Consider the following 11,363-nt stretch of genomic DNA (forward strand, 5'->3'; position numbering starts at 1 on the left):
ACTGCACCGGGCTGAAATCTGTAATTAATTTTTATGCTTACAATCCTCTTTATACCACTGCAAAGATGTTTAATTTTAATTTGCCTGTGTACCTTAAATGTTAAGATTCCTGACAGTGACCCATTTGTCCTGCTGAGAAGCTAAATGATACATGTGGCAGCATTAATAAAATTCTCCATACTACAGGAGATATCAGAACCAATAGTCTGGTCAGATCACCCTGGAATGCAATGCTTGCTTCGACTCCGTGTCAGGAGGGAGGGACTCTGCTACCTTGAAATTTGCCCAGAGTAGAGGTAGAAGAATAGTGACAGGATCTGAAACTGGGGGCTCCATCCCAGCCATCTCTCTCCACTGATCTCCTCCACTCCCTTGCCCCACATAACCAACCCATGACATTCTCTAGACTGCATTGCAGAGATCACTCCTGTGTCTTCCCCTTCTTTTCCACTGACTCCAGTACCTGTGGTTTTGGTTGAGTCTTTTGTACTAACCTTCAAACTGGCTCACACTCTCTCCCAGATCCCATCTCATTAAGTGCTGCCAGCTTGATTTTCTTAAAGCAATGTTCTAATTATGACTTTATCCTACAAAAAAAAAAGAAAGGTTCTACTCTTCTCTGTGCAGGGTCCCTCATGAATTTGCTCCAAAATACCCTCTCTATTCTACTTCCTGTTAACCACTTTTATCATGAACAAAATTTTCTCTTCCAGACATACTGAAGGATTAGCCTTTCCTTGTACAACCTCTAGAACTTCCTATATCTGTGTCCTTTTTGCAAGCTGTCCCTTCTTCCCACACACCCCAGGCTCCCCATATACAAATGCTATTCATCCTTCAAGGATTATTTCAAATGCTCTTTCCTCCACAAATCCTTCCCTAAAAATTTCCACCAAAAATAATCTCTCCCTGTATAGCTATAATATATTCTATGACCTACCATTGTATCCTCCTTGAGGGCAGGCTTTGGATCTGATTTATACTTACCTTATCCAAAGCATGTAACTATTTGCAAAAGATGAAACAAAGATTACCAACCGCACCCTGCAGACCAGATGAAACCAGTGAACATGTACGTTGAGTTCACAGGTGCACATCTCCAGCTTCTCCTAACAGATTAAACATCTGGCAAACTAGGCCTGCTCTCTGCAGCTTGCCAGTTCCTGCAGTCCCCACCAGCCCCTACTGTCTTGTCTGCTGACACTGCAGATGAAGCAGAGGGTCAGTAGCTATTTACAATCTCTTGCTCTCCTGGTTGCTCTCATGTATAGTATTATATATGCCTGGGTCTAAAAGACAACTGAGTCTATAACTCCCATAGTAAAGTTTCAATAAAATAAGTATTGAGGAACGAAAGACTGTCATGTGAGCAACAGCTGAAAGAACTAAGAATGTCTGAAAAGAAAAATGGCAACTGCATGTTATCACTGTAGTATTTGAAAGGATGTCAATGTGGAAGTATAATTATATTTGTTCTAAGTAGGTCCAGAGACCTAAAAGAGAAACAATGGCTGAGAAAATAGAACTTTCTGAATTTTGGAATTGCTCAAAAGCAAAATGGGTTTTCTTGTGAGAAACGGATTTCCTTCCCTGAGCTATTCAAGCTGCCCACCCACTTGCCAGGGGGTCTGAGATGGGAGGCTGCACTGGCCCATGCCACTCCGAGAGCCTGTCGCTGCAGCCCCTTTTCTAAGCTCCTTTGCTATCTTATGGAACACAGAAGACGAACAAAGCAGCACGCAGTCTCTGCAGACGCACTGCTCATGGGGTACATGCAAGAGAAGATGGTTCAGGAGGAAACCTTAAGAAACCCTGTTACTGAAGCACAGTGGAACATGAAGCACCAGCAGAAAAAAGGCAGTCAAAATTAGGAAGAAGTGTCAGGCAACTGTGTGGCCCAGAGACTAACAGGAGAGAGAACTTCCAAAATTTCCATTTCCAATGCAGCAAAGTTAAAGTCCTGTAAGAATAAAAAATGCCCATTGGATTTAGGGGATGATGAGTTCATCAGTGACCTTGGCTTGAGAAGTTCCAGCAGAGAGGGATGGGGCCAGGGGCTCACGTCCCTGAAAAGCCTTACATTTATATTAAGGCAGTAACTCCAGATGGGATTATATATACAGGAACAATGTCATGACGATTATGTTTGGTAAGTCTAAGCATTTAAATTATACAACTGTTTTAAACCTTTTTGGCCATTCTTTATGATTTGTTAATGCAAACAGAGCAAAAATAAAAAAATAAAACAAAATAACCCAGGTCAAAGACAGCCTCAGGGAGGGCTGAGGTTTTAGCACAGTGGTGGTATGAAGTCAGCTTTAATTTCTAAAAAGAACTGTGCTTCTTGTGTGGATTTTTTTTTTTTTAATTTAAGAAGACAGCATGCTGTATTTGCAGGGAGTACCTCCAGTTAGACAAGGAAGATTGCACTCAAACATTTATCCGCCCTCCCTCCTTAATTCTCACTACATGGAAAGGGCACAACTTGCCGGAGCAACATCAACAAGACTGGAGAACAAGAGCAAAAGAGGAATGCCCAAAAAATTGGGTGGCGGTGGGGGGTGGTGCTGGAAAGCAGACTGAAAGGTAATGAGTGATTCAGCAAAACAGAGAAAGCTAAAAGCTAAGTAACTACAGGAAGAAGGCCACAAGAGGCAGGCAATTCCTACCACAGAACCCAGATGCTATGGTTTGAATGCCTGCATCCCCCTCCAAAATCCATGTTGAAATTGAATACCCAATGCAACAGTATAAGATGTCCAGGAGGTGATCGGGTAAATGGGATGAGGGCTCTGCTCTAAGAATGGGATGAGGCTCTTATAAAAGGGCTCCAGGGAGCCTGTTTGACCCTTCTGCCTCACACCATGTGAGGACATAGCACCGAAGCACCATGTGCAGAGCAGAGGAAGACCCCTCACCAGACACCAAATCTGTCAGCACCTCGATCTTGGACTTCTGAGTCTCCAGAACCAGGAGAAATAAATTTCTATTATTTATAAATTACCCGTAACTCCACAGTATTTTAGTATAGTAGCCAAACAGACTAAGACATCAGAAAGGACTCAGGAGGTGGGAGCAGTAGAGATACTTCTGAATGTGGCAGTGCAGAGTAGGAAACTGAAAACAGAAAAACCGATTTAAAGTTTTTAAAAGGAGCAGTTAAACTTCATCATGCATGGTCAGGCATGATGATGAGATCCCTGGCAGAAGATGAAGGAAATGTGGACTTGCTAAATGGTGATAGTCTCCTGTCTGTGCCAACAACCAGAAAGCTGGTGGCCAACTTAAGCCATTCCCAACCCCAAAACAAAAACACAAACAGGAAACAAGCATATTCCAGTTAAACTGATATAAGCTACAAAGACTCTTCCAACAACACGGCCAGGTCCTTTCTTGATCATGGTACTGTGAACCCCAACAGCCCTCAACCCCTGCCCAGGTGCACAGAGCTTCTGATCTGCTTCCTAGACTCATTCTTAAATATGAACAAAGAGCCAAAGATCACTGGCATTTGAGGAGAACCTCCGAAATAAAAGAGGGATACCAATATAAATAGAAAAAGAAACCCAGAGTAAACAGAGACAGGCAGGGATAGAAAAGAAGCAATATAGAAAAGAATGAAGAAAGATCATAAATTCATGAAATAAATACTGGATGTTGTTTTTTTTAAAAAAAGGTTTTTAATTGCAGCATAAGTTCAATGTTTTGAAATTAAAAACAAGAAAGCAAAAAGTAAGAGTCAATCAAAAGACTAAACGATTAAAAATTGCGGAAATCTACTAGAAAGTAGAAGAGAACAGGAAGAAGAAAGTGGGAGTTACGAAAGAAGAGGAAAAAACGAAAATACAAAATTTATCAATGAAATAATATGAGAAATACAAGAAAATTTCTGGTAAATAAAAGACACAATTATCTTGACTGAAAAATCCTACCAAGTGCCCAGCATATAGTGCAGAAACAATCCCACCAAGGCATATGGTTGTAACACTTCAAAACAACAGCAGTAAAGAAAACACTGTAAAAGGTTCCAGAAAGGAAAAAAGAGAAAAGATACACAGAGGAGGTTGAGAAGCAGAATGGCGCGAGATCTTTCAACCGCAACGCTGGAAGCTGGAAGCAATGTAATCATGATGTCAAACATCAAACGACATCAAGAATACTTCTAACCCAGACTGCTACTCCAGCCTAACTCCAATCAAGTGTGAAGTATAATAAAGACACTTATAGACACCTAGGCATCCAAGCATGTAGCCCTCACTTGCTCCTTTTCACAGGAAGTTCCTGGAACATGAACTGTAGAAGCGAATAAACCAAGAAATTCCCTGAGATGAGGGAGCAACTCAAAAAAGAGGATGGCACAGCATTCCAGAAACATTCAATCTAATACAGGAGACAAATGAGGGGACTTCCACGGCATCCAGGAAACATCCGATCTAACACAGGAGACAAATGAGGGGACCTCCCAGGTGTGAGGTCCATGGAGCTGCAGGAAGAGGCTGTAAGAGAGGCCTGGAGAGCAGAAAGGAAAAGCAACCTCCACAGGGAAAAAGAAAGGACGAGGAGGATCAAGGGAGGGAAGACAACCTGATGCAGGCAAATGTCCTAAGAGAAGATCTGTCATATGTCTGAGAGTTTGGAAATTAATTACTGACAGATAAAAAATTCAATTAACAAAAATGCATTAACTCCAGGAAAATACAAAACATTGTTTAACAAGTGAGACAAAATATAATCTCAGCTGGAAACAATAGTTGCAGTTGTAATAATAAAAAATTTATTATACAATTTATTATTATATATTATACAATTTATTATTATATATTATAAAATAATAAAAAATTTAAATTAAAACTGAGTTTTAATTTAAATGAAAATGAATTTAAGTAGACTCCAGGGGAATGAGGCATGAGAAATTACCGTACACTATTTGGGTGACAGTTACATTAAAAGCCCAGACTCCACCACTATGCAATATATCCAAGAAACAAAACTGCACTTGTACCCCTTAAATCTAAACAGATTTTTTAAATTAATTTAAGTACACTGTGATAATGAAAGTGAAATCATAAGAAAGAGGGCAATAAGAAAACTGGCCTCGTCCAAGCGCTGTGGCTCACACCTGTAATCCCAGCACTTTGGGAGGCCGAGGTGGGCGGATCACCTGAGGTCAGGAGTTCGAGACCACCCTGACCAACATGGTGAAACCCCGTCTCTACTAAAAATACAAAAAAAATTATCTGGGTGTGGTGGCAGGCGCCTGTAATTCCAGCTACTTAGGAGGCTGAGGCAAGAGAATCAATTGAACCCAGGAGGCGGAGATTGCAGTGAGTCAAGATTACACCATTGCACTCCAGCCTGGGTGACAGAGCGAGACTCTGTCTCAAAAAAAAAAAAAAGAAAGAAAGAAGGAAAATTGGCCTCATCTTCCATAGTAGAGAGTTCACACATAGCTTACGTATCAAAGCATAACAGCATTATTATATTCTTACATTCTTGGAGGTAACCACAAAAGAAACAGCTAGAAAGTTTCAAAGTAGTTGTCACTAGGGAACAGCAACTGTAGGTGAGGAACAGTAGGGTATAACCACAGGCAGAAAGAGTATTATTCAACTTTTTTTTTTTTTGAGACACAGTTTTGCTTTTGTCACCCAGGCTAGAGTGCAATGGCGCAATCTCGGCTCACTGCAACCTCCGCCTCCCAGGTTCAAGCGATTCTCCTGCCTCAGCCCCGGAAGCAGCTTTTTTAAATTATTTTTTATTTTTTTATTCTTTTTTGTATTTTTAGTAGAGGTGGGGTTTCACCATGTTGGTCAGGGTGGTGTTGAACTCCTAATCTCCAGTGATCTGCCCACCTCGGCCTCCCAATGTGCTAGGATTACAGGTGTGAGCCATCACACCCGGCCTATTTAACTATTTTATTTATATTCTATTTCAATAAAGATAAAATATTATTTAAATAAGTGAATGACAGGGTATTTAGAGCTTACAAACGATTCCTCTGAGGAGCTTAAATATCCTAGGGGAAAAAGCAACTACTCAAGACATGGTATTTTGGTTACTTTTCTTGAGTTTGCAGAAATATTAGAAGGGAAGGAACAATATGGAGGAAATTATTACCATGACAGAGAGGAGAAGGGGAATCTGAAAGAGGAAGGTCTCCAGGGAGGCAGGAAAAAAGGGCTCTGGATCATGAGTGTCCAAATCAGGCCTAGACAGAAATGCAGACAGTTCTTCAGCAGGCAGGGGTGAAAGGAGGAAGAGAAAAGCACAAAATGCTAAGTGAGGAAGAAACACACTTCATGGTGAGAGGGCCCAGATGTTGGTCCACAGTCTCTATTTTAGAGTGAGGCAGAAGATTAAAGAAAATTGTGAGTGTTTGAGAAGGTAGCAGAAGAAAATGGTAAATTCAACTTGATGAAGTGAATTTGATCTCAGAGCAAGACTAGTCACACACAGATGCAGTGGAGTACATGTGCTTAGTCATTCCTCTCTGCTCCCACAACCCTTTGTAACACTTGCCACATCATGTGTACACTAGCACTTTAAAGAACTGGGTTTTCACTAGGCTACAAATCCTCAAGAACTGTCATCCATTTATATGCAACCAATATTCATCATGGCACCTGACATGAAATGTATTTTTGTTTTGTAGATACATAAACATTCATTTCCAGAAGTTCAAAGCATCTCAACATATCCACACACACGTACTTCTTTAAATTGCTTTCTATATGCCAGAACAGCCAGCATTCAATAATTTTACAATATCCTTTCAAAAAAATACGTAATGTCCCATCAAAGCTAAAAGCATACCCCCAAAAAATTGTAATTAAAGTTGAAATTTACATCTTAAACTGACTCTAAGTACATATAAAGCCCAGAAACTCTTTTGGGCAATGCTCACATGCTGACTAAATTCACAACAGCAAGGGAGACGACATGAATCTATGACTATCTCATGGATTCTAAATTAAAGCTTAGAAACATTTACAATGAATAAAATAAATCCATAGTTGAAAATCAACAGCTGCCTTGATTAATAACAAACCTAAAGATTTTATGGTTTGAGGTATCAACTTTATTGACTTGGAATTAATGTTTGAGCACACTCTCTATTTATCAAGCACATCCTAATATTTCAACATACTTTAATTTTTCCCGAAAGAAAAATATAGTTATTACTCACTATGAAATGCATGCTATTAATGCTACATTTTTTAAAAATCTGATTTCCTCTTTCCTACAATAAAGCCAAAAACTGATTTCCTTGGTAATTACCTAACACCTTTTCCACAGAACATTTCAGATCCATCTCAAATAGGTTTGCAAGGGGTAGGGAAGGTTTCACGGGATGGAACTTAAATAAATAAATAAATAAAAGCAAGAGGTTTGTTTACCATTTAAATCTCTGACTGAGTTTAAAGGGTTTTTTTACTGTTACTAGTTAAAATTATTTTCGGCAAATTAATACAGTAGAGAAAATTAACCTGAGAAGTCTACCCTGAAGCCACATTATGTCAATAAATCCTAATCTTTGGTTTCATAAAGTAGCAAAACAGAATTATGATTATCTAAGTGATTTAAGCTAACCAACAATGTTGGACAAAATGTAGATCAGTGCACGCGCATGTACCTGTCCTCATATTTCACAAGGTATAAGGTGATCAAACCAATGTTGTTCCAGTAACATCGTAAGACGCAGAACAACCGACTGATAATCTTCATAATTTCACCCTTTTATCCTTTCAAAATTGTTTCAGAAGGTAATTCCCAAAAATGCTTTATATTATAATATAAAGGTATCCTGAAAATAGAGATATGTCAGTTGTACTTTTTAAATTGTGCAAGTTAAATCACAGTTCGATAACTCCATGCTGACTTCTAGTTTAAAAGACCACACAAACATATTTTCTAAAATACCTGATTTTGACTTCAGGATAACCTGAATGGTATGTCCATCATTGGTGACTTCACAGTCTCGGCAGACCACATAATTTGGGGAAAGGCGGACATCCAGCAGTGAGGGGTCATACCTAGCCTCTCTTGAGTTTAGGTTAATAGGTGACTGGTATTCCCCATTAGCATCAGGAAACACCAGACCCCACTCAACACCTAAGAACAAAATGAAATACATTAAAAACAGGTTAAAAAACAAGTTACAGTAAAATTTAACATGTAAAAACTAAACACTTAGAATCCTTGATATTATGAAGAGAGTAATGATACCATCACTATACAGATGAAATATGGTAATTCTGCTTTTGCATGCATTACTTGAATGATCTGATATTATCAAATACCATATACAAAATCCCGGACTAACAAAATATTCTATTTGTATTTGTCAACAAGACATAATAATTTATGACTCTAGGAAATGTGGGTCATCTTTAAGTGATTAGAAAAAAAGAATACCAGAACAATTTCTTCTGCTCATTAGTTCAATTACATTCAGTACTTGGGAAATAGCTGTCACATACTTTGTGACAGTCAAAAACCCTAACTCTCATGCTAGTAAATAGACGCCCCTTATCAGAAATGCAAGTGCAGTATTTTAAAGTGTGCATACGTATATATCTATGTACATATATATTCCCATACTCTTTCCAAATTTTTTATAATTAAAATTATGTATTCTATATTGGTTTCAACATGTGCAGTAAACATCAGCACTACTGGTTGGCTCTAATAGGAGCCCTAGGTCTTTAATAAATCTAGGAAACTCTAGTTTTTCAGAGTCAACCGCTTCTCGACAAACCCAATTACTCAGTCTGAAATTTACGACGTATTTTAGAAAGACGAGCGTTACTAGCAGGATTCACGAAAAGACCAGAGGCAGAAACACTTTCTCCCCAAAGTCTTCAAGTCAAAAAAGAATTCTTAACACTAACACTGTCTTCCTCAGGTGTTAAGTAAAATGTACCGCTGCTCTTCTTGACTACTCAGAAGACATAAAAGGTACAGCCAGGGCTTGGAAGCTAGCCCGCCCTCCGGACCGCAGCAGGTGCGAACGCCAGCCCTGCGGAAGGCTCCCGGGCCACAGCTAAGGCGGCGGGAGAAGGCAGGCGGCGAGCACGCCTCCCTGGAACGCCTCAAGCCCGAAACGCGCCAGGGGAGTGGGAAAGTGGCAGAGACCCCCGTGGGAAAGAGGGGACGTGGAGGTGCTCGGAGCGCGCGGCAGCAGCAGGACTCGAGTCCCGCGCTCGGCGAGACACTGACGCCGCCGCGGGACTCCGGACACCCCGACTCGTGGCCGCTTACCTTCCTCGTAGCCCCACTCCACACCCTCCTCCTCTTCCTCCTCATCCTCTTCCTTCTCGGGGAAGGCGACCGTATCTTCGATGAAGCTCAGGTCCGCCATGGGAAGGCCGCGGGGCCCCTCGGCGCTCTCTGCGGCGGTGCCTGCGCCTTCGCGGGGCTAGGGGCTGGAGAGGGAGTGGAGCGCGCGTGGGGGAGTGTGAGCGCGCGTGAGCCGCAATGTGGGTGCGAGCGCGCCTGCGGGTGTGAACTGCAGTGTGAGTGCAAGCGGGCTTGCGTTCGGCCCGAGTGTTCCAGAGACCCGCGCTGGGAGCGCGTCCGGAGGCCCCAGCGGAGCGAGGGAGCCGCGGTGGCCTGGGGAGCGAGTGCCTGGCGAATTTTATACCCGGCCGGGGCGTGTCTGGCACGCGAGGATCCGCCCCCTTCTCTCTGTGGCCGCGGGGGCCAGGGAGCCGACAGTTAGAATGGGCCTTGGGCGACCAGTCCCTAGTCACGGAAACGTCGACGGATCCCCGTTCGCCCTTCCCCCGGGGTCGCCCCTGGCGCTTCCTCGCAGCGGCGACTCCTGCCCGGCCTCCCACACCTTCCTTCCAGAAGCCCGCAAGTCTCCCAAGGTCAGCCCTCGGGACACCTGTGTGCCTGGCCTGGCCCAGAGGCTGCTCACCTATTGAGTTTCATCCGTACTCCAGGATACCAAAAAGAAGGGGTCCTGGAGGAGAGAGATGGGCTGCCATGGGTAGGAGAAAGGAGAGGGCTGGGAGACCCCATAACACGGTAAAAAGAGGCTCTCCAGCGGAATCTTAGTATTTCCTGAGTATTTACTTTTTAAATCGTCCTTTCAGCATAGTGGAAACGAGTATGGAAATTTTTCCAAGAAAGTTCTATTAATTCCTAAAAGCGTTTAAGGAAAAAAAAAAAAAATGGTTGTAATCTAGAGAAGTAAGATATGATTTAGGGATTTCCTTTTTTTTTTTTTTTTTTTTTTTTCAGAAAAGGGTATTATTTCAAAGGCAGGGCTAGCAGAAGGCAGTAGACAGAGGGTGTTCGGTGTCAGAGTCTGGGGCGCTGCTGCAGGCTCACCTGGCTGTGTGCACAGCTCCCAGTCACCTAGTGAAATTGTGTAAATAATGAAGTGCACACATTGCATAACAAACAGGAACTCTTCTGATCCAAAGAGGTGGCATTGTTACTCTTAAACGTGCTTCCCACACTAGTGACTTCAGCCCTCTGTTCCTGCGCCTTTTGGAAGCCCTGGTCAGTAACCCCTAAGTAAGTTAACTCCACATTTTTAGAAGATATATGTGCACAATAAAATCGGGTTAGGACCTTAAGTACAATTTGTTTTTTATATGCTCTGGTCATTCATGAAGATGTCTATTTGCAGTTTGAATGGCCTGTTCCTAAATCACACCAACCTTATGAATGCATAATTCCTCAAATAAGGATGGAAATGATCTGTTTGGGAATGTTTAGGTTCTGTGCTCATATCCTTTACTGCCTGCTAAGCACCTCCACTTTTTAAAAAATCACCTCATAGCGTTTAAAAAAAAAGCTATTACAGACTGCTCCAGAAAGTACACTGAGATGGAAAGAAGTTGGGGGAACCCTCAACTCACTCAATTCTGCCACTTTCTGGAAGGTTTAACCAAATAGATGGAAAGCTACTGGCCAACATTAGCTTGGAGGATAACCCGTGGATTTTAAGCATTCATATAATTTCTCTTTTCCTTAACTGTGCAAAGGACTGAACCAGTGTGAGAAACTAAATTCATTCTTGGCTCACTGCATTCTGGGTGTTCTTTAGTGGACACTCGTTTGCATCTTTGCAAGCCTGGGTCTGGCAGAAGCAGAAACCTACCCCAAAGCCAGAGCTATTAAAAATAATAAGCTCTATCGAAAATATTAACTACTTTTCACTGCAGGTCTCCTAAAAGGAACATTTATTTTTCCTTTCTTGAAAACTTTTTTATAATCTTCTATTTAATTTTCTTTTTAAAAGTATGTTCACATGTTAATCAAATGCCACAGCTAAGGAAGACCATACAAAGGCTATGAAGGACTTGGATAATAAAAGCACTGCCACTCTGAGCTCATCAGCAATGGCC

At 41.7% G+C, this 11,363-nt stretch overlaps 1 protein-coding gene across 3 annotated transcripts in view; it reads right to left on the minus strand.

Annotated features, from left to right (window-relative positions):
- Nucleotides 1-9,699, minus strand: part of CA8 (carbonic anhydrase 8) — a 94,620-nt gene extending 84,921 nt beyond the window's left edge. For all 3 annotated transcript variants that reach the window (XR_004059346.1, XM_030938213.1, XM_030938211.1), the window contains exons 1-2: nt 9,262-9,699; nt 7,921-8,112 (exon numbers count right to left, since the gene is read on the minus strand). Coding sequence is in view for 2 of the 3 variants with exons in the window: in XM_030938213.1 (XP_030794073.1) it covers nt 7,921-8,112; nt 9,262-9,361 (292 nt within the window). In the remaining variant the exon portion in view is untranslated. The remainder of the gene's footprint in view (nt 1-7,920; nt 8,113-9,261) is intronic.
- Between the last annotated feature and the right edge of the window lie 1,664 nt (nt 9,700-11,363).

This window comes from Rhinopithecus roxellana, chromosome 9, assembly GCF_007565055.1.
Source record: "Rhinopithecus roxellana isolate Shanxi Qingling chromosome 9, ASM756505v1, whole genome shotgun sequence".
Lineage (NCBI taxonomy): Eukaryota > Metazoa > Chordata > Mammalia > Primates > Cercopithecidae > Rhinopithecus > Rhinopithecus roxellana.